Source organism: Bombina bombina, chromosome 2, assembly GCF_027579735.1.
Source record: "Bombina bombina isolate aBomBom1 chromosome 2, aBomBom1.pri, whole genome shotgun sequence".
In the NCBI taxonomy this organism is placed as follows: domain Eukaryota; kingdom Metazoa; phylum Chordata; class Amphibia; order Anura; family Bombinatoridae; genus Bombina; species Bombina bombina.
In genome coordinates, this window is record NC_069500.1 from 647828153 (window position 1) to 647852489 (window position 24337).

Consider the following 24337-nt stretch of genomic DNA (forward strand, 5'->3'; position numbering starts at 1 on the left):
TAGACACAGAATTCTCAGCAGGCACAGGATACACAGCTCGTACTGTTGGTGAGACTGTCGCTAGATACCAGATAGGTACTGCAGGCGCAGTTGGTTTGAGGAAGGCTGTCACTGGTATAGAAGACACAGGATTCTTAGCAGGCACGTGATACCCAGAGAGTACTGTTGGTGAGATTGTCATGGAATACCAGATAGGTTCAGCAGACACAGCTCGAGGAACAAGGTGAGCATACACAGGTATCAGGCAAGTCTACTTGACTTTCAGAAACCAGGTAAGCATACGCAGGTGCAAGGTAAGTATGCTTGGCCACTGAAACAAAGTGAGCATACACAGAAATCAGGTAAGTATGCTTTTTCTCTGGAACAAGGTGAGCAATCACAGGTATCAGGTATGTATTTGTTGGCTTTAAGGAACCAGGAGAACATATATATGTACAAGGTAGGTATGCATGGTCTCTGGGACAAGGTGAGGTAACACTGGTATCAGGTAACAGGTAAGTATGCTTTTGGCTTTCAGGAACCATGAACAAGAAATGGTAGGCAATAACTCAGCCCAGAGTGAACTTTTATAGGAACTCCCACACCTGAGTCCTCCAGGTGGGAGTTCCGGTAATTAGGACATGGCCCTTTTAAATCTTGGCAGAGTGTGGCTGCGTGCGCCTTGGGGAATCTGCAGCAGGAGCAGAAGGAGTTGAGTCTCCACGTGGGACACCAAGACTGAAGCAATCATTCTCTGCATTTGCCAAGAACGGGGAGCCGGACCGGGAGAAGAGTTCCTCACATAGAGCAAGATTACAAGACGCTCAGCAAATCACGTGCAAAAACTCAGCGTGCATTATGAATTTTTCACATTTTTGCTTGCACAGGTATTACAAGTTGCAAAATAAGTTATTTTGTGTGCGTGTTAAGCCACATAATGCAAACTGCAAAATCGTGTGCACATTTACCTATTCCCCATAGAAGTCAATGGAGAAGACAAATAGAAAAAAAAACACAAAAACCCTAATATGTTGCGCAAAGCCCATGACGTATTCTCCTTGAAAAGTGTACATGAAAATGTGAATATTTCATATTGCGAAAATGTTTTCGCAACGGAATATGTTCTATATATTTTTAAATTAATATTTCTCTATATATTTGATATTTGGACTGATATATCTATTTATTGTGAGATATGAATATATATACAGTATATATACAGTATATATATTTACATACCATGGCAGAATTTATGATTTCTTGGCCATTTTTCAGAGAATATGAATGATAACACAATAACTTTTCTTTCACTCATTGTTAGTGTTTGGCTGAAGCCATTTATTATCAATCAACTGTGTTTACTCTTTTTAAATCATAATGACAACAGAAACTACCCAAATGACCCTGATCAAAAGTTTACATTCCCTGGTGATTTTGGCCTGATAACATGCACACAAGTTGACACAAAGGGGTTTGAATGGCTATTAAAGGTAACCATCCTCACCTGTGATCTGTTTTATTGTAATTAGTGTGTGTGTGTATAAAAGGTCAATGAGTTTCTGGACTCCTGACAGACCCTTGCATCTTTCATCCAGTGCTGCACTAACGATTCTGGAGTCATGGGGAAAGCAAAAGAATTGTCAAAGGATCTGCGGGAAAAGGTAGTTGAACTGTATAAAACAGGAAAGGGATATAAAAAGATATCCAAGTAATTAAGAATGCAAATCAGCAGTGTTCAAACTCTAATAAATAAGTGGAAAATGAGGGGTTCTGTTGAAACCAAACCACGGTCAGGTAGACCAACTAAAATTTCAGCCACAACTGCCAGGAAAATTGTTCGGGATGCAAAGACAAACCCACAAATAACTTCAGGTGAAATACAGGACATGTGGCGTGGCTGTTTCAAGATGCACAATAAGGAGGCACTTGAAGAAAGATGGGCTGCATGGTCGAGTCGCCAGAAGAAATCCATTACTACACAAATGCCACAAAGTATCCTGCTTACAATATGCCAAGCAGCACAGAGACAAGCCTCAAACCTTCTGGCACATAGTCATTTGGAATGATGTGACCAAAATTGTGCATTTTGGCCACAACCATAAACGCAACATTTGGAGAGGAGTCAACAAGGCCTATGATGAAAGGTACACCATTCCTACTGTGAAACACGGAGGTGGATCGCTGATGTTTTGGGGATGTGTGAGCTACAAAGGCATAAGAAATTTGGTCAAATTTGATGGCAAGATGAATACAGTATGTTATTAAACAGAACGCCTCATTTTCCACTTCTTGATTAGAGTTTGAACACTGCTGATTTGCATTCTCAATACCTTGGATATCTTGTTATATGCCTTTCCTGTTTTATGCAGTTCAACTACCTTTTCCCACAGATCCTTTGACAATTCTTTTGCTTTCCCCATGATTTATAATCCAGAAACACTGGATGAAAGATGCAAGGGTCTGTCAGGAGTCCAGAAACTTTTTGACCTTTTATACACACACACTAATTACAAGCAAACAGATCACAGGTGAGGATGGTTACCTTTAACCCCTTAATGACCACAGCACTTTTCCATTTGTTGACCGTTTGGGACCAAGGCTATTTTTACATTTTTGCGGTGTTTGTGTTTAGCTGTAATTTTCCTCTTACTCATTTACTGTACCCACACATATTATATACCGTTTTTCTCATCATTAAATGGACTTTCTAAAGATACCATTATTTTCCTCATATCTTATCATTTACTATAAAAAAAATATAAAATATGAGGAAAAATGGAAAAAAAACACACTTTTTCTGACTTTGACCCCCAAAATCTGTTACATATGTACAACCACCAAAAAACACCCATGCTAAATAGTTTCAAAATTTTATCCTGAGTTTAGAAATACCCAATGTTTACATGTTCTTTGCTTTTTCCAAACCATTTTTTATCAAAATTAGCGCTAGTTACATTGGAACCCTGATATCTGTCAGGAATACCTGAATATTCATTGACAAGTATATATATTTTTTTAGAAGACATCCCAAAGTATTGATCTAGACCCATTTTGGCATATTTCAGGCCACCAATTCACCGCCAAATGCGATCAAATAAAGAAAATTGTTCACTTTTTCACAAAATTTTTTCACAAACTTTAGGTTTCTCACTGAAATTATTTACAAACAACTTTTGCAATTATGGCATAAATGATTGTAAATGCTTCTCTGGGATCCCCTTTCTTTAGAAATAGCAGACATGTATGGCTTTGGCGTTGCATTTTGGTAATTAAAAGGCTGCTAAATGCCACTGCGCACCACATGTGTATTATGCCCAGCAGTGAATGGGTTAATTAGGGCGTATGTAGGGAGCTTCTAGGGTTAATTTTAGCTGTAGTGTAGTGTAGTAGACAACCCCAAGTATTGATCTAGGCCCATTTTGGTATATTTCATGCCGCCATTTCACCGCCAAATGCGATCAAATTAAAAAAAACGTTAAATTTTTCACAATTTTAGGTTTCTCACTGAAATTATTTACAAACAGCTTGTGCAATTATGGCACAAATGTTTGTAAATGCTTCTCTGGGATCCCCTTTGTTCAGAAATAGCAGACATACATGGCTTTGGCGTTGCTTTTTGGTAATAAGAAGGCCGCTAAATGCTGCTGCACATCACACGTGTATTATGGCTAGCAGTGAAGGGGTTAATTAGGTAGTTTGTAGGGAGCTTGCAGGGTTAATTTTAGTTTTAGTGTAGAGATCAGCCTCCCACCTGACACATCACACCCCCTGATCCCTCCCAAACAGCTCCCTTCCCTCCCCCACCCCACAATTGTCCCCGCCATCTTAAGTACTGGCAGAAAGTCTGCCAGTACTAAAATAAAAGGCATCTTTGAATATTCTTTTACAAAAAATTGAGCATATTTACATATGCTGCTATGTAGGATCCCCCCTTAGCCCCCAACCTCCCTGATCCCCCCCAAAACAGCTCTCTAACCCCCCCCCTGCCTAATTGGGGGCCATCTTGGGTACTGGCAGCTGTCTGCCATTACCCAGTTTGCAAAAAAAAAACGTTTTTATTATTTTTATTTTAGGTTTAATTATTTTTATTTTATTTTTTTCTGTAGTGTAGCTTCCCCCCCACAAACTAACACCCCACCAGCCATACCGATTTTGCTAAAGTGTAAATAATATCCCCCTTTTTCCCCACTTCTACATAAAATATTTCTGTAGTGTAGCGGTTCCCACCCGCTCCCTCCCCGTGCACGGGCCTGCCCCCACCTCCCCGCGCACGTGCGCGCGTCTGTGCGCGCCCCCCTGTCATCCCCCGCCCACGATCCCGCCCCCCCTCCGCATCATCCATGGCCATCGATGGCCGCCACCCGCCTCCCGGTGCTGCTCCCACCCACCAACGAAGTAAGCCACTGATGTCCGGTGCAGAGAGGGCCACAGAGTGGCTCTCTCTGCATCGGATGGCTTCAAAAGGTTATTGCAGGATGCCTCCATATTGAGGCATCACTGCAATAACCGGAAAGCAGCTGGAAGCGAGCAGGATCGCTTCCAGCTGCTTTCCACACCGAGGACGTGCAGGGTACGTCCTCAGGCGTTAACTGCCTTTTTTTTGAGGACGTACCCTGCACGTCCTCGGTCGTTAAGGGGTTAATAGCCATTCAAACCCCTTTGTGTCAACTTGTGTGCATGTTATCAGGCCAAAATCACCAGGGTATGTAAACTTTTGATCAGTGTCATTTGGGTAGTTTCTGTTATCATTATGATTTAAAAAGAGTAAACACGGGGGCGGAGCTTGGCCGCACAGGAGAATAGCCGCTTGAGAATTTAGCTCCTAGGCCCCACTACCCAAGCACAATAAAAATAGCTACCTGGCCACACCATAAAAAAGCCCAGGGACCCACAGAAGTACTCCGGACCAAACAGCAAGAAGAACTAGCCCAGCATAACACAACACGGTCTCCAGCGTGTTGCGATAACTGTCTGAGGGGAACGCAGCTCCCACGTGGCTATCCAACATCGGCACTCGAAACATAGAGAAACGGCTGCACCACTGAATCATAGCTGGAGGTGAGAGCAGCGGCTTGCACCAGGCACCGTATAGAGGAAGAGGGGACAGTAGAACTTAAACCTCACAGTGTCCCACAGAGAGGCAGCAAGCACCTGACACAGGCCACGCAAGAATCCGGGTTATAAGGCCCAGCTGGTATAGAGGGTTTAGCTTGTTTAGGAGGGCAGTAAATAATAAGAAGTCTAGACAGACTCTTAACTGATAGCCCTGCTGCTGTGACTGGAGGGAGGAAAAACAAATACTGCACACTGCTTATACACAATATTGTCTGTTAAGCCTCCCACACTTGAGCAAAATAACGGTACACCTGTAACACTCATATGAGGTAGAGGACACCAGGACTGCCCTAAAAAATATTTCAAGAGAGCTCTGACTAGCGGTAAAGAAGCTGAGGAGGTATATACAAGCAGACATATTCTGATAGACTCAGAACTGCTGGACAGCATTATAGTGATAGTACTATTTTACAGAGCAAAGGGTGCAGTGCTGCTGCAGCGGTGTTCACAGATCCAGCCCAGCACTAATTAACTAAGCTCTGCACAGACAAGTTCTCAAGCAACACCCTGCATATGTGCTTAAGGAACAAACCTGCCTATTGAAATACTGCCCACCACCCTGCCCTCTCTTTCTTGGACATGCCCGGTCGGAGATTAAACAAACCAGACAAACATAACAAGTCTAAACCAATAGAACAATATTTAAAATCTCAGGAACCAACTCATACCGCCCCTGGTATGGACCGGTACCTACTCAGGAACCTGTGATACCACAGCAAACATTAGCTGAGGCAGGAACCAGTGCCATGATAACCAAGGAGGACCTAAAAGCTCTGTGCACGAAGGAAGATGTTAAGGAAATCATTGATGAAGTCAAGGGCTGGTATGGCGAACTTAGAAAGGACCTGACAAAAGTTGTTAATAGAGTCTCAGTCCTGGAGGAGAATCACAATACCACCTTTAATGATATACAACAGATCTCAAAACTAGCTTATGACCAAGAAGAGACTATCCAGCACCTTCTGAAGAGAGTTGAAGACCTCGATAACAGGGGCAGGCATAATAATCTACGCATACGAGGGGTTCCAGAGTCAGTGCAACAGTCAGCTATAGAAGGATGCCTCCAAGATCTGTTCAGGACCCTCAAAGGCACAAGTGAATCCCCAGACATTTGTATAGAAAGAGCACACAGAGCCCTGCGGGCAAAACCACCACCCAGAGACATAATCTTAAAGCTCCTTAACTATAAGGACAAGGAGGAAATTCTTCGACATGCCAGACAGAAACAGAGATTCACCCATGCAGGAAAACCCATTCAGATTTTCACAACCCTTCAGAAGAGATGGGACCTACAATTCATTACATCAGTGTTGAGGGAGCAAAAGATCCTTTACAGATGGGGCTTTCCTGTAAGCATTATAGCTACCAAAGGTAATGCCACTGCCATTTTCAAAAATCTGGATGATCTTCCTCACTTCAACAAGGTTCTACAAATTAACATCAGGCCACCGGGAGGAGAGAGACCAACCACGAGAGAGCCATCACACTCCGACGGCCCCACTGCAGCGGTGCCGCAGACAGAACAACTAAAACCCCACTCCTCAACCGGAACACAAATGCTGAACTTGACAACCACTTAACATCGAACTCTCCCTAAATTGGACTGATCGTTTGTGCAGGCCCTAGTAGCTAAAGGTCGTATATTTATCTTATTTTTCTCTTTCTTTATATTAAAAAAAAAAGAAAAAAAGGGAAAAACAGAAGAAAAGAAAGAGATAATTGTTTTATACTATGTTTGGGGGTGGGGATACTACCCTTATAATTGAATTTACTGTTTTCATACTTGTAATTGTTTGGTTTGTCATATTATTACGATAATTGTTTACACTGTTACTGTTGAATCTCAACCTAACAGGGATATTGAATTGAAAACTGCATTATTGCCTATTCTGATAACAGCCATATTACTCAGACTATAGGTCTTACATTAGGTCACTGCAACAGGTTAACCATACCAGATTGACTCGCTGATGCCCAGGATAATAGATATAGACAGGTCACGACAACGTAACTCCGTTAGCTAGGCCTGGGGACATTAAATTGAGGAGATGACACACCCACGCCCACTAACTATCACAACTGTAAATGTAAACTGTCTGAATTGTCCGGAAAAAAGATCTATGGTTTCCAGAGACCTATACAAAAACACTGGCGACATCCTGCTTATACAGGAAACACATTTTAAGAGAGGCAGAGAACTGAGACAACTATCCTATAAGTATAAAAATATGTACTTGGCTTCGGGCCCCTCAAAAAAAAAGCAGGGTGGGCATCCTCTTTAAGAACCCAGTTCAATTTCAAGCTACATATGTAGAAAAAGACAAAAATGGGAGATATATTATTTTAGTGGGCCTTTTATATAATAGACCCATTACTCTGGTAAATGTATATCTACCAAACAAAGATCAACATCACCTTTTTAAAACTATTCCATTCATTGCTAGTACACACTAAGGGCACACTGTTTCTCGGTGGCGATTTTAATTTGCCGCTGGAACCACAGGTAGATACCTCTGCGGGATCTACTAGCGTATCCAAAAGGGTGATAAAAATTATCAAAAACTACATGCACCAATTGAAACTACATGACGTATGGAGAGCAATTAACACTCAAACCAGAGACTACACATTCTATTCGAACCCACACAATACGTTTACCAGAATAGACTACATACTCTCTGATCAAGTGGGGCTATCCATGATTACGGGATCCAGGATCCTACCCATCACTTGGTCGGACCATGCCCCAGTACAATGTGAACTAGACTGGCCAGATATGCCACACAGAGCATACATATGGAGGGTGGATGAGTACATGCTTGGGAATCCATTGACTAAACAGGCAATTGATCAGACACTAGGTAACAACTTTAGAGAAAATGACGCAGAAGAAGTACCCTTAAGGACTATCTGGGAGGCACATAAATGTGTAGTCAGGGGAGAACTCATAGAGCGCAAGGCGAGAGAGAAGAGGGAAAACCGACAGTTTCTAAATTCCACATTGGCACAAATAGGGTTCTGTGAGACAGAACTTAAAAGTAACCCACGATCCGCTAACGCACTGAAATCCCTAACACTAAGCAGACACTCCCTTAACAACCACCTCACAAAAGAACACCAAAGGAAATCGGCCCTACTAAAGCAAAAGTACTTTGAGGTAAAGGATAAGTCAGGTCCATCAGTAGCAAAAGCCTTGAGACAACGACAGCTTAACACAAATATCCACCAGGTTAAAGACACCCATGAGACCCTGCACAAAGATAGTAAAGCCATTGCAGAAAAATTTCGTCAATACTACTCGTCCCTATACAACATACAGGACACATCAACACCACAAAGTATAGAGAACTACCTATCAGATTTAAACCTACCCACCTTAGACAATGAAGAATCCACATCCCTAGACCTCCCTATAACTACTGAAGAAGTTAAGAAGGCAATTGCGGACATGCCGAGTGGCAAGAGCCCAGGGCCGGACGGTTTTAGCATAAAGTACTACAAACTGTACTTAAAACACCTACGGCTAGATTTAGAGTTTGGCGGTAGCCGTCAAAACCAGCGTTAGAGGCTCCTAACGCTGGTTTTTACCGCCCGCTGGTATTTGGAGTCAGTCAGGAAAGGGTCTAACGCTCACTTTCCAGCCGCGACTTTTCCATACCGCAGATCCCCTTACGTCAATTGCGTATCCTATCTTTTCAATGGGATCTTTCTAACGCCGGTATTTAGAGTCGTGGCTGAAGTGAGCGTTAGAAATCTAATGACAAAACTCCAGCTGCAGAAAAAAACAGGAGTTAAGAGCTTTCTGGGCTAACGCCGGTTCATAAAGCTCTTAACTACTGTGCTCTAAAGTACACTAACACCCATAAACTACCTATGTACCCATAAACCGAGGCCCCCCCCACATCGCCGCCACTCTAATAAAAAATTTTAACCCCTAATCTGCCGACCGCACACCACCGCAACCTACGTTATCCCTATGTACCCCTAATCTGCTGCCCCTAACACTGCCGACCCCTATATTATATTTATTAACCCCTAATCTGCTGCCCCCAACGTTGCCTCCACCTACCTACAATTATTAACCCCTAATCTGCCGACCGTACCTCACCGCCACTATAATAAATGTATTAACCCCTAATCTTCCTCACTCCCGCCTCAATAACCCTATAATAAATAGTATTAACCCCTAATCTGCCCTCCCTAACATTGCCGACATCTAACTTCAAGTATTAACCCCTAATCTGCCGACCGGACCTCACTGCTACTCTAATAAATTTATTAACCCCTAAAGCTAAGTCTAACCCTAACCCTAACACCCCCCTAAGTTAAATATAATTTAAATCTAACAAAATAAATTAACTCTTATTAAATAAATTATTCCTATTTAAAGCTAAATACTTACCTGTAAAATAAACCCTAATATAGCTACAATATAAATTATAATTATATTGTAGCTATTTTAGGGTTTATATTTATTTTACAGGCAACTTTGTATTTATTTTAACCAGGTACAATAGCTATTAAATAGTTAATAACTATTTAATAGCTACCTAGTTAAAATAATTACAAAATTACCTGTAAAATAAATCCTAACCTAAGTTACAATTAAACCTAACACTACACTATCAATAAATTAATTAAATAAAATACCTACAAATAAATACAATTAAATAAACTAACTAAAGTACAAAAAATAAAAAAGCTAAGTTACAAAAAATAAAAAAATTAATTACAAACATAATAAAAATATTACAATTTTAAGCTAATTACACCTACTCTAAGCCCCCTAATAAAATAACAAAGCCCTACCCTATTCTAAAATTAAAATAGAAAAGCTCTTTTACCTTACCAGCCCTTAAAAGGGCCTTTTGCGGGGCATACCCCAAAGAATTCAGCTCTTTTGCCTGTAAAAAAAAACATACAATAGCCCCCCAACATTACAACCCACCACCCACATACCCCTAATCTAACCCAAACCCCCCTTAAATAAACCTAACACTAAGCCCCTGAAGATCTTCCTACCTTGTCTTCACCATGCCAGGTATCACTGATCGCTCCAGGATCCGAAATCTTCATCCAAGCCCAAGCGGGGGCTGGAGATCCATCATCCGGCTGAAGTCTTCTATCAAGAGACGGCTGAAGAGGTCCAGAAGAGGCTCCAAAGTCTTCCTCCTATCCGGGCAGAAGAGTAGATCCGGACCGGCAACCATCTTCTTCCAAGCAGTCACAAGCGGCTCCATGTTGAAGACCTCCGGCGCTGGATCCATCCTCTTCTTGCGACGTCCTAAGTCCGAATGAAGGTTCCTTTAAATGACGTCATCCAAGATGTCGTCCCTCGAATTCCGATTGGCTGATAGGATTCTATCAGCCAATCGGAATTAAGGTAGGGAAAATCGGATTGGCTGATTGAATCAGCCAATCAGATTGAGCTCGCATCCTATTGGCTGTTCTGATCAGCCAATAGAATGCGAGCTCCATCTGATTGGCTGATTGGATCAGCCAATCGGATTGAACTTGAATCTGATTGGCTGATTCCATCAGCCAATCAGATTTTTTCTACCTTAATTCCGATTGGCTGATAGAATCCTATCAGCCAATCGGAATTCGAGGGACGCCATCTTGGATGACGTCATTTAAAGGAACCTTCATTCGGACTTAGGACGTCGCAAAAAGAGGATGGATCCGCGCCGGAGGTCTTCAACATGGAGCCGCTTGTCACCGCTTTGAAGAAGATGGTTGCCGGTCCGGATCTACTCTTCTGGCCGGATAGCATGAAGACTTTGGAGCCTCTACTGGACCTCTTCAGCCGTCGCTTGATAGAAGACTTCAGCTGGATGATGGATCTCCAGCCCCCGCTTGGGCTTGGATGAAGATTTCAGAGCCTGGAGCGATCGGTGATACCTGGCATGGTGAAGACAAGGTAGGAAGATCTTCAGGGGCTTAGTGTTAGGTTTATTTAAGGGGGTTTGGGTTAGATTAGGGGTATGTGGGTGGTGGGTTGTAATGTTGGGGGGGGTATTGTATGTTTTTTTTTACAGGCAAAAGAGCTGAATTCTTTGGGGTATGCCCCGCAAAAGGCCCTTTTAAGGGCTGGTAAGGTAAAAGAGCTTTTCTATTTTAATTTTAGAATAGGGTAGGGTATTTTTTTATTTTGGGGGGCTTTGTTATTTTATTAGGGGGCTTAGAGTAGGTGTAATTAGCTTAAAATTGTTGTAATATTTTTATTATGTTTGTAATTAATTTTTTTATTTTTTGTAACTTAGCTTTTTTTATTTTTTGTACTTTAGTTAGTTTATTTAATTGTATTTATTTGTAGGTATTTTATTTAATTTATTTATTGATAGTGTAGTGTTAGGTTTAATTGTAGATAATTGTAGGTATTTTATTTAATTAATTTATTGCTAGTGTAGTGTTAGGTTTAATTGTAATTTAGGTTAGGATTTATTTTACGGGTAATTTTGTAATTATTTTAACTAGGTAGCTATTAAATAGTTCTTAACTATTTAATAGCTATTGTACCTGGTTAAAATAAATACAAAGTTGCCTGTAAAATAAATATAAATCCTAAAATAGCTACAATATAATTATTATTTATATTGTAGCTACATTAGGATTTATTTTACAGGTAAGTATTTAGCTTTAAATAGGAATAATTTATTTAATAAGAGTTAATTTATTTCGTTAGATTTAAATTATATTTAACTTAGGGGGGTGTTAGGGTTAGGGTTAGACTTAGCTTTAGGGGTTAAAAAATTTATTAGAGTAGCGGTGAGGTATGGTCGGCAGATTAGGGGTTAATAATTGTAGGTAGGTGGAGGCAACGTTGTGGGGGGCAGATTAGGGGTTAATAAATATAATATAGGGGTCGGCGGTGTTATGGGCAGCAGATTAGGGGTACATAGGGATAATGTAGGTTGCGGCGGTGTACGGAGCGGCAGATTAGGGGTTAATAATAATATGCAGGGGTCAGCGATAGCGAGGTCAGCAGATTAGGGGTTAATAAGTGTAAGGTTAGGGGTGTTTAGACTCGGGGTACATGTTAGGGTGTAAGGTCCAGACTTAGGAAGTGTTTCCCCATAGGAAACAATGGGGCTGCGTTAAGAGCTTAACGCTGCTTTTTTGCAGGTGTTAGGTTTTTTTTCAGCTCAAACTGCCCCATTGTTTCCTATGGGGAAATCGTGCACGAGCACGTTTTTGAAGCTGGCCGCGTCCGTAAGCACCGCTGGTATCGAGAGTTGCAGTGGCGGTAAATATGCTCTACGCTCCCTTTTTGGAGCCTAACGCAGCCCTTCTGTGAACTCTAAATACCAGCGGTATTTAAAAGGTGTGGGGAAAAAAAAGCATGCGTTAGCTACGCGGGTCGTTACCAACAAAACTCTAAATCTAGCCGCTAGCATCCCCGTTAGCAAAGATGTTTAATTCACTCCTAGATACAAACGGCTTCTCTGAAAATATGCTGGAGGCACATGTAACTGTGTTACCGAAACCAGGGAAAGAACCTAACAGGCCTGAGAATTTTCGTCCGATCTCATTGCTGAACTCAGACGTTAAGATTTTCGCTAAAATCCTGGCTCATAGAATAAATCAATATCTACCTAAACTAATAAACACAGATCAAGCAGGTTTTATACCAGGTAAAGAGGCTAAGGATAAAACCTTAAAAGCTTTACAAATTCTAGCCTACGCTAAAAATAACAAAATACCAGCAGTTATAATCTCCACCAACGCAGAAAAAACCTTTGATAGGGTAAATTGGCAATTTTTAAAATGAAATTCGGCGATAAATGTATAAACCTAGCTTTTTCCCTTTATACACGACCTATTGCCAGGATCAAAGTAAATGGCTTACTATCCAATAATTTTACATAGCGAATGGCACAAGGCAGGGATATCCACTTTCACCAGTTCTCTTTGCGTTATCTATAGAAGCACTAGCACAGAAGATACGAAACAATCCACAGTTTAGGGGTATCCAGATAGGCAACACTGAACATAAGCTAGCGTTATACACAGATGATGTCTTACTTACACTTTCTGAGGTAGAAGAATCATTGCCAACAACACTTGAAACATTCAGGAGTTATAGCAAAGTGTCCCACTTCTCGATTAACACCTCTAAATCGTAAATACTAAATTTAACCTATGGGGATGAGGAGTTCCGCCAACTGACACAAAATTGCCCACTTAAAATTCAAGGAACGAAACTAAAGTACCTAGGTATCTGCCTCTCAACAGACCCCAAAGTATTATTCCAGGCTAATTATAAAACACTAGAGTCTGCATTAGTTGCCGACCTATCCGATTGGAAGAACAATTCTATCTCTTGGATAGGCAGAATAAATGTGATAAAAATGAATGCCCTCCCTAGGCTATTATATCTACTGCAAACTGCCCCTATACAATTACCACACCATTACCTATCTAAGATTCAATCTCTTTTCGAACAATTTATTTGGCAGGGAATAAGACCTAGAGTAGCTAAACAGACAATGTATTTGCCCAAAGAAAAAGGAGGGTTGGGAGTACCAAATGTACACACATGCAAAACTGCAATAGCCCTAAAAAACCTAATAGAATGGTGCACAAACAACACCTATAAACAATGGGTCCAAATTGACAGACACTTTATGGGACTTAGCAATGCTGGATTGGCTGCGTGGCTCCCTGTTAAACAGAGTCCGGTGGTCATTCCACAATACCAGTTGCTGGACGAGTTTTTTTCACACATGGGACAGATTAACAAATACTTCTACTGACATATCTAACATTATCTCCCCTATGCCGCCTATATGTCACAATCCCAACCTCCCCTGGAATCACAAAGAAATCATGATGGATCAAGGTAGCCACATCAAAAACAAAAACCTGTCTATATTCCTCCAAGACGGGAAACTTAAATCCCTAGAAACCATCACAGACACACACCCTGGCATCTCTATAAACTGGTATTCATACACATAGATTTGCCACTACATAACCACACATCCCAGTCACCAGTCTGTAACCAGAAAACTGCCCCCCTTCGAAACACTATGCTTATCAAACAACATGCCAAGGCATTTAATTTCTATCCTATATAAACTGCTATTAGGAGGGAATACACAACAAATACCCAACTACACTACACTTGGGAGAGAGAGCTGGGGATAGAAATAACAGAGGAGGATTGGCAAAAGACGTTCACTGCAACCAAAAAATCTTCAATTTCTGTTAGGATCCAAGAAACAAACTACAAATTTATGATGAGATGGTATCTGACTCCAAGCAGACTACACAAAATATACAAAACAACGAGTAACAAGTGCTGGGGGGGATGTTGAGAGGAGGGAAGCATGACACACGTGTGGTGGAGTTGTAACAGACTAGACATGTTCTGGGCGGACGTACTCGGACAGATATCTGACATAATAGGGAAGCAAATGCCTAGTGATCCACTGATCCTTATGTATATGTCCCTTCCCAAACTTAATAATAACATAGACAAACTCCTCTTGACACTTATGATCAATAGCTCTAAATCACTAATCCCAAAACATTGGAAATCAGACACCGTATGCTTATGTAAAATTATACGCAATTCTATTTATATATGAGAGTGATCCATAGAGATCTGTTATATTATGTCCACATTCTGAAGTATTTATTGATTAGAGTGAATAATATTTGAAGCTTTTTAGTATAACACCGGTGTTACATTTATAGAACATTTTTATTTTTATGCAAATATTAATAAATTGCAAACACCCTTTTATATTATAGCAATTTGCAAATGCCTCTTTTTTTAAAATTATATATGCATTGTTTAAAATTATATATGCATTTTATACTCTATTTAGTAATTTAACAATTTTATTATACAGTTAGACAGCCGTAGGCGCCACCTCCACTCGTTGTTTTTTTTTTTTTTTTTCTCCTATAATCCTAATCAACTGCACAAGTTGTGAGAAGTGCAGTTAGTGAGGTTGGCTAGTCTAGCTTTTGCTTATATCTCAGTTCTCTCGAATCTTGGTTGTTTGTTGGTAAATCAGACACCGTACCCACAGTGGAGGAATGGAGGATACAAATTGAAAATCTTCTTAATCTGGAAAGATACCACCACTTGCAGATGGGTACCATAGATACACATGAACTAATGTTAAACACATGGAAACAATACACCCCCAAATCTTAAAAATTAGAATTACATCTCAGACACAAGTTCAGGCACACAACACAGAGAAACTAGGCCCTTCCACTGGCCTCTAATTGATAACGCTTAAGAAAATTTGTGTAGCCAGAATTTTGTTGAATGCTTGTTGGAGGTTACTTATTTATTTTGAAACATGGGCACACAGCATTTATTGAGCCAAAGCCTAAACCGGACTCTGGAGACCCCAGCACTTATACTGGCAATACAGGAACTAGGACTAGAATGCCATTGGTCACCTCTGGACCTAATGAGATTAGTAATAACAAAGAACTTTGGATGTAAATGGATCCTGGGCAGATGTTGATTTACAGTAATAGGTTCTCATACAACCCTGTACGATTCAAGTTATGTTTTTATGTTTTTGTAAACACAGTTGATTGATAATAAATGGCTTCAGCCTAACACTAACCATGAGTGAAAGAAATGTTTTTGTGTTATCATTCATATTCTCTGAAAAATGGCCAAGAAATCATAAATTCTGCCAGGGTATGTAAACTTATGAGCACAACTGTATGCCTAGATATCTTGAGATCTATATGCAAATATCGCATTGAAAAGACATCTGAAATGTGCATAAGATTGTAATGTAAAATATTTTCATTATCCCCATAGTCAAACAATAACATATGTCTATACATATAAATCCATGTTTCTCTATGAATGTGTATGTATGTCAATGTAAGATTCCTGCATCAGCTTTTTTTTCTAACACCCGAGATCTCCTATCTTTGATCCCTTAAAACTAAAACTTTTGTGTGCAATATTTTTTTTAAAATAATTTTTATTAGAAAGTGTTAATATTATACCTACACTTTGTAAAGTATTTTTAAAGTGTTTCGTAAAACATTTTTGTTTCAGAAAACTGTTTCCTGCTCTTCTAGTGTGGAAATGATTGTTGCGTAAAAGGCGAATGCGTGCGTGCAATCACGATTTTTTAAGACTTGTAATATCAGTGCAATGGAAATTGATTGCGAAAAGACCACATTAGCGCGTGGAAAAATCATAATGCGCTACTTGTATTCTTGCTGATAGAGAATACTGATAAGGACACTTCATAACTGGATTGCATAAAAGAAATAGGCCCCATTTATTTGATTGTTGGCGTAAGTTCCCAGCTAGGGAACCTTTCTTCCTGTTTCACATGTAGAGGGCAGCAGAGGCTGTTCTTCCACATTTATTTTTGCACAAGGAGGTTTTTGTGCTTTGCCGTCCCTGCTCTTACAGAGAGCAAAGATTGGCAATCACCCTGAATGAATGGGTTTGGGGTAACTCTACCACCTCTGAGGAAGTGGAGAGATTAACGTGTAGCATGCGTGCCTCAAAGTAGTCTTCGCTGCTTAATACATGATAAATACATGATAAATAGTGTCCAATGTGTTTTCTTAATCTCTTGATGCAGTTAGAACATTCCATGCAGTCATAAAATCAATGGGCTTTAACGTCAATAGGACGGCATGGAGCTTTCTAATTTTTGCATCGCCCTTCTCCGTCCTGCTTTGTCATGTAAACTCAGACTTAGGGACATGCTTAGCTGTTATAACTCTTTACTTAACAGTTACTATTGTACTCCACATACTCTCAGAAACTAACAAAACCACAAAGTTGTTTTACTAGGTTCTGTTCTGATCATTGGCTGTGGGTAACGTTATAGATCCCAGGAGAGATTTATGTAAACCATAGGTTAAACTGCGGCTCAGAGTAGGCTGGTTAAGTATGGCAGTACATCAACAGTAGAGGAAATAAATTCAAATTAGCCCCATAGGTAATATTGAGACACTTATAATGCAACAGTAATTTATGACATGTCAGATTGAAGTATCTAACAAGTGAACATCTTATGTCAGGAGTGTTCGGATAACACTTATAAGCAAGACAGAATATGCAAAGCAACTGCTAAAGAGCAGGATAGGCAGGATGTTAAGGCATATTAATATAGTACAGGTTAATATCCGACACTAGGCAGTCCGTGAAAGACTAGGCAGTCTGTGTCTTCCTGGTTATCCGGAGTAAGTAGCATTGAAGGTGTTTACTCATGGTTAGTTTTGTAGCTCCGAAGTCAAAGGAGCTGGCTATGAGGCTGTAATCTGCGAGAGGTTGCAGTGGTGCTGCGTGTGGAGTGATGACGTCATGGAACAGAGATGCAGCTTCTCAAGGAGCCGAGAAGGTGAGTTCCTGAAGTACTAGGAAAACGTAATGCTGAATTCCTTTAACAGGGGGACTGAAACAGAAGATACTTGATGCTGCAAAATAGATTCCTGGAAGAGGAAGAGAGAGACAATACGTCTCAGGTTAAGTAGGCTCAAGCTTGATAGGAGATCCTGCTGTAAATGTGACCTTTTACCAAGCAAAGGACAATAGTAGGAGGGGCCTATAGCGAATAGAGGGAAGAAAATTTTCCTAAGTAGTAGAGAACAGGTTTGTTAAAGGGAAGTGCTAAATAAGGCATGACAGAACTCCCCCCCTCAAGGAGCGCTCTGCGGATCAAGGCTTGCGGATCAAGGCTTAGGCCGGTCAGGATTTCTCTGATGGAAGAGGGATACTAGCCGTGGAGTGGATAGGTTGGAGGCTGGTTCCCAGGAGTCTTCCTCAGAATGGTAACCTTTCCAATGGACCAAATACTGCAAGCTATTATGGTGGAGTCAACGATAGAATCAACTTTATACTCATTTTCAATACCTATGGATACCATCATTTTGTGGCTAAAGTTGTCAGTCCTGAGAGGGGTATATGGTTTGAGCAATGACACATGGAATGTGGAGTGGATACGGTAGGAGTCTGGTAATTTAAGTTTCACAGAGTTAGGGTTGACGACCTTGACAATTTCTAAGGAACCAACAAATTAGCCCCCAAGTTTTTGACTAGGAGTATGTAACTTTAAGTATTTCATGGTGAGCCAGACTAAGTCCACGATGTGATAATCTGGAGCTGGTCATCTCCTTACTAAGATCACAATAAAGCTGGAGCTGTTTGGATTGTGCCGACTGTATGTTGTTTTGGAGCATCTTGAAACCTAAAGCTATGTTATTGACGATATCATTAACTAAAGGTGAGGTTGTCTCATTCCATGGGAATAGGTGAAAACTAGGGTGGAAGTCATAATTTGCGTAGAAAGGAGAGACAAGGGTTGAAGAGTTTACAGTATTGTTGTAGGTAAACTCAGCGGTAGGAAGTAATGAGGCCCAATTATCCTGTTCAGTAGTGCAATAGCATCTGAGGTATTGTTCCAGACATTAGTTTGTTCACTCAGTTTGTCCGTTCGTCTGGGGATGGTAAGCAGTACGAAGTCTTCTCTGTTTCTGTAGTCAATTGCATAGTTGGATCCAGAATTTCGAGGTAATTTGAGACCCTCTATCTAAAGTAATGGTATTAGGAAGACCATGTAGCTTAACAATGTTGTTTAGGAAGAAAGTGGCAGTTTCTGAGGCTGTAGGTAATGAATGACTGGGGATAAAATGTGCCATTGATTTGGTGAATAAATCCACTACTACCATTATGGTGTTATAGTTGGAGGAAGATGGTAATTCCACAATAAAATTAATGGCAATGTTCCTCCATGGTCTATCTGAGATAAGTAGGAACATGAGCAACCCATATGGTTGTCTTTACTGTGAAGGATGTCTGTACAAAGTGTTACGGGTACATAAATCAAATTATTGTGGTAATACAACCTATCAACATGCTTTTGCAGTTTCTCTAATGGTAAGTGGGGGTCAAGAACTTGGGATTTCTGAATGTGTGGGAGCAGATCAGTAGTTAAACCAATAATACAGTCGTAGCAGAACGGTACAAGGCATTGTTGAGTAGTCAGGTCTAGATATCTTTCTAGAAAGGGCATCATCTTTAACGTTTTTAGATCCTGGTCTATATGTAATATGAAAATTAAATCTAGAAAAGAAGAGATTCCACCTAACCTGTCGAGAAGTTAGAGTTTTACTAGTCTTTAAATTCTTTAAGTTTCTGTGATCAGTGAAAAATAGAATCGGTAGGGTGGTGCCTTCAAGGAGGTGATGCCAATGCTCTTGGGAAGCTTTTATAGCTAGCAACTCTTTTTCTTCTATGTAATAATTTATTTTTGCTGGACTCATAACCCTGGAGTTATAATCAATGGGGTGGAGAGGTGTTTTCAAGGATTTAATCTGAAATAGAACATCTGGGAATTGGAGAATAGGGGCTGTAGAAAATTTGGTTTTAAGATAATTAAATGACTGACCTGCTTGAGAATTCCAATGGAATTTTGAATTACTGCCAGTAAGAGCAGTAAGGGGTTTGGCAATGGCAGAGAATTCCTTAATGAACTTTCTGTAAAAGTTGGCAAACCCTAAGAATCTCTGTACTTCCACCATAGAGTTAGGAGTGGGCCAGGATGTTATAGCTTCAACCTTTTGAGTCTCCATCTCTATACCTGACGGAGAGAAGTGGTAACCTTAGAAGGTCATAGTGTCAGTATGGAAGACACATTTTTCTGCCTTGGTGTAGAGATGATGCCTGCGTAGTCTGGCTAGGACAGTCCTAACTTGTTTAATGTGATTTTGAAGATTATCTGATTAAATAACAATGTCATCAAGATATATGACCATACAGATGCCAATTGCCAAGCAGCTCTCTAAAGATGCCATTTATGAGACACTGTAAAGTTGCAGGGGCATTACATAAGTCGAATGGCATCACAGTGTACTCAAACAAGCCATACCTTGTTCTAAATGCTGTGAGCCATTCATTGCCAGGTCTAATTCGGATAAGGTTGTAAGCCCCCCGTAGGTCAATTTTTGTAAATTCTGTGGCACCCTGTAACCGTTCAATCACTTCTGTTATGAGTTGCAGGGGATACCTGTTTTTCTTGGTGCATTTGTTAAGTTCCCTGTAGTCAATGATAGGTCGGAGTGTGTTGTCCTTATTCCTCACAAAAAATATACTGGCACCAGCAGGAGAGGTGGAATGCCTAATGAAACCTTTTTTTAAATTCTCATCAAGGTAGTCTTTTAGATATTTTAACTCAGGTTGGGATAGAGGGTAAATGTGCCCGTAAGGGATACTAGAACCGGGTAGCAATTCTATAGGGCAATCATATGACCTGTGTGGTGGTAATGAGTTGGCCTCTACTTTGTCAAAAACGTCTCTGTAATCAGAATAACAAGGAGGAATCTGGTTGTCAGTGGTGAGTAAGACAGTGGGAAACAGGTTTTAGAGCAATATTCTGAGTGGAAGGTTATAATGGAGTCCTTCCAAGAAATGGAAGGCTGATGTTTTTGTAACTAATTAATACTTAAAATAACAGGGAAAAGAGGTAATGTTATAACCTCAAACATATACATTTCAGTATGATCGGTGTCAGCTGTGACTAAGAGAGGAGCTGTATGGTGAGTAATAGGACCAGATGATATGAAAGAACCATCAATGACACGGATAGCTAATGCTGTAGATTTTTTTATTAAGGGTATATTATTTTTCCCTGCGAAAACTGTATCTATGAAGTTCCCACATGCACCCGAGTCCATAAGGGCCTTAGCTGTTGTTTCTTGAAGATCCCACTGTATTGAGATGGAGAGAACACAATGAGAAGAGAATTTAGACTGGGTAGTACAACAATCTACAGCTTGTATAGTCTTACCCTTCTGTTGTTTCTGAAGTATAGGGCAGTCTTTCACAATGTGGTCCTTCGAGGCACAGTGCATACATAAGTTATTACTCCTGCGACGGGCCTTATCTCCTGGCTTTATTGGTCCTTTAATAAAGGCAATGTTTATAAGTTCATCTGAGGGTCTAGGAGGAGCAGGGCTACTAGAGGGATATACAGATTTCTTTGTGTGATATTCAGTTGTGCTCTTCTCATGTTTTCTTTCTCTAATATGTTTATCAATAGAAATTACTAGAGAAATCAGAGAATCCAGAGTAGATGGTAAATCAGTTCTAGCTAATTCATCCTTGACGGCATCGGAGAGGCCTAGATGGAACTGATTTCTAAGGGCATGCTCATTCCATAGAGTGTCAGGTGCCCACCTCTTGAATTCAGTGATATAGTCCTCTACTGGATGTTTAGTTTGTTTTAAGTTCCTAATGGCTGCCTCTGCAGTGTTTTGTCTGTTGCTATCCTAATAAAGCAATGACATTTCTTTGAAGGAGTCCAATGAGTTCAGAATGGGGTTATTAGACTCAAAATAGGCATCTGCCCATGTTCTACCTTCTCCTCTTAGGTAAGAAATGACAGTGATCACTTTTGAACGATCGTTAGGATAAGTTTTTGGTTTCAAAGAAAAGTACAGGCTAAAGGACTTCTTGAACTCCCTAACGCAGAGCTTTCCAAACTTTTCATGTTGGTGACACACTTTTTAGACCTAAATAATTTCGTGACACAGTAATTGAGTTGTACTGGCAACACGGAAGTTAAACTAACTTGTTATAAGAGATACAGACACATACATAAATTATATAATAACAAAATGTATTTATAAGTAACAGTATGTATGTGCAAGAATTAAAAAAAAAGTAACATCAATAACTACTTTCCATTTGATTTTTTTTTGTTTGTTTTCAAACAAGCTTTATTGAAATTAATCAAATAATACAATGTTACATACATGTGACCCACCTAAAATAATCATACATGTTACACAGAGTTCTCCTGCCATAAAATGTTCTTGAAAGGTGGGTACATTTTTCAACAAATTCTTGCTTGTTGCAATATTATCCGTTACGAATGGATCAAACTATATTCTTCAATAACATAACTTTATAAATATAAACAAACAACATCAATAACAATAACAACTGTGACTACTTTCCATTTTAATGGGATGTATGAGCTTGATGGGATGAACATAGTTTCTGGATATTTGGTGGAATATCAGATAAAGACACTCGCATTTCATCATCCAGCATTTTCAAGCTTCCACGTTTAAGTGTCTTTAAGTTGGTCATTGTTGAAAAGGATACTTCACAAATGTATGTCGTAGAAAACTGCAGAAGAATTCTTAATGCTTTTTTAGCTATGTTTGGATGCATTTTTGAAATGCAAATCCAAAATCTGTGTAAGTCACCATCTTCATACATCATTAACAGATTTCGATCATTTTTTAGGTCAGCTAACTCTTCTTCTTCAATAAGTGAAAAGTCCCTTGTTGCAGTTGTAAGAAATGGGTTTCTGATCCAATCATAGTCTTGGATTTCGACATTTGGAAAGTAATGCTGAACTTTCTCTCCGAGCAAAGTTAAATGGTCAACAATTAGCGAGCTGATTTCACATTTTAGCTCACACTCAGCAGTTTTGGAAAACATTTCAAAATTTCCTTCTGTCACTTTCCTTTTCCAAATTGCTATTTTGTCTCTCATAGCACAAATTTTATCTACTGCTGTTAACATATTTTCTCCTTTTCCTTGCATACTTGTGTTTATTTTATTCAAATGTTCAAATATGTCAGCAAGATATGCCAATTTTGTGCACCAAAGATTGTTTTGAATTAGATTGCAGAATTCAATTTGCTGATTTTCCTCAAAAAGTTTAAGCATCATTTCCCTCAATTCGTATACACGACAAAGCACTCGACCTCTTGAGAGCCAACGAACTTCAGTGTGCATAAGAAGCTTTTTAAACCTTGCCCCCATTTCTTCACAAATATGAGCAAATAATCTTGATTGAAGAGGTCTACTTTTAATGTAATTGACCATTTGAACCACTTTGTCCAAAACTTTTCTTAATTCATTTCCAATGGTTTGCGCGACTAGTGCTTCGCGATGTAAAAAGCAATGAGTAAAGATAATATTTTCATTCTCTTTCTTTGCTAAAGCTATAAAACCTTTTGTTGAACCAACCATTGAGGGTGCACCATCTGTGCATATTCCTACACAATTTAACCATTGCAAATTATTTTCCTTCATGAAGCAATCTAAAGTTTTAAATATATCTTCACCTCTAGTTCTCATTGGAAGTTCTAGACAACACAAGAATTGCTCAATAATTCTGTCAGTGTGAATGAAACGTATAAAAACTAATAGTTGTGCTAACCCACTGACATCTGTTGATTCGTCTAATTGCAATGCAAACATCATATTATCGTCTTGAAAAATATCCATAATTTGCTGCTTAATGTCATCAGACATGTCTTGAATACGTCTTCCAATTGTGTTATCTGCCAAAGGGATTTTATTAACTTCTATCTCAAATTCAGGCCCAAACATTGTTCGAACAATAGCACAGCAAGATTCCTTTATGGTGGTTTCGGCAATAGTGTGTGGCTCCTTGTTTTTGGCAATTATTTGAGCAACCAAATAACTTGCCTTTTGAGCTTTCTCTGATGTCTTCATTCTCTTTGTGAATGATGCAGACTGCTTCTTTATAGATTTTGAAAGCTCAATAAAGTATTCTACTGGTTTTTCTGACAAATGACTGTGTTTTGTGTTAAGATGACGCTTTAATTTGTTTGGTACCATACTTTCATTTGCAAGTATTTCCCCACAAACTATACACTTGGGACAAGGATTATTTTCATTTCCAGAAAATGTGAACCCCAGTTTCATATAATCTTTATTGTATAAACGAGGCTTGAACATTTTTCCTTTACTCTTCTTAGGTACTACTACAGACCGCTCAACAGTTGATTCTTGCGTGGTTTCCTCTATATCGGCTAGATTTTGTTCATCGCAAACGTCATCTTCAATAGCTTTTCTTTTCTGAATTAGAAACTTATCCATTTTACGGGTAAATCTTTATCTGTTTTTTTTTAATGAAAATAACACCACCTGCTCTCCACTCCACTAAAATAAGATAAAGATGACTGCGTGCAGCTGCGCTCGCCCAGGTGATTGCACACTGATTCAGAGGGTACACTATGTGTTTCTGTCAGGAAAAAGATATATAATATATTATATATCTTCATGCAGCAGCACAGCATACAACCATACATATTAAAGTAGTATATTCGTACATTGGAGCCAGAAGCTATGCTATGGATAAGTGTTCTAATCTAATGGCTATTAACATGATGTTCCAATCATCAGAAAAGGTGCTGCATACAATCAAAGATAAGAGGTCCTAAAGCTGCTGCAGTAATTAGCGTAGAT

The 24337-nt window shown here is 39.7% G+C and overlaps 1 protein-coding gene across 1 annotated transcript; it reads right to left on the reverse strand.

Moving 5' to 3' along the window:
* Positions 1-22066: 22066 nt before the first annotated feature.
* On the reverse strand, positions 22067-23968 carry LOC128647209 (zinc finger BED domain-containing protein 5-like). Its single transcript, XM_053699993.1, has one exon. It carries the CDS (start codon positions 23966-23968, stop codon positions 22067-22069), a length of 1902 nt encoding a protein of 633 aa, XP_053555968.1.
* Positions 23969-24337: the final 369 nt, after the last annotated feature.

What these genes read in the sequence shown, in the direction of transcription:
- LOC128647209 (XM_053699993.1), bottom strand. Translation starts at nt 23,968, where the DNA reads ATGGATAAGTTTCTAATTCAGAAAAGAAAAGCTATTGAAGATGACGTT.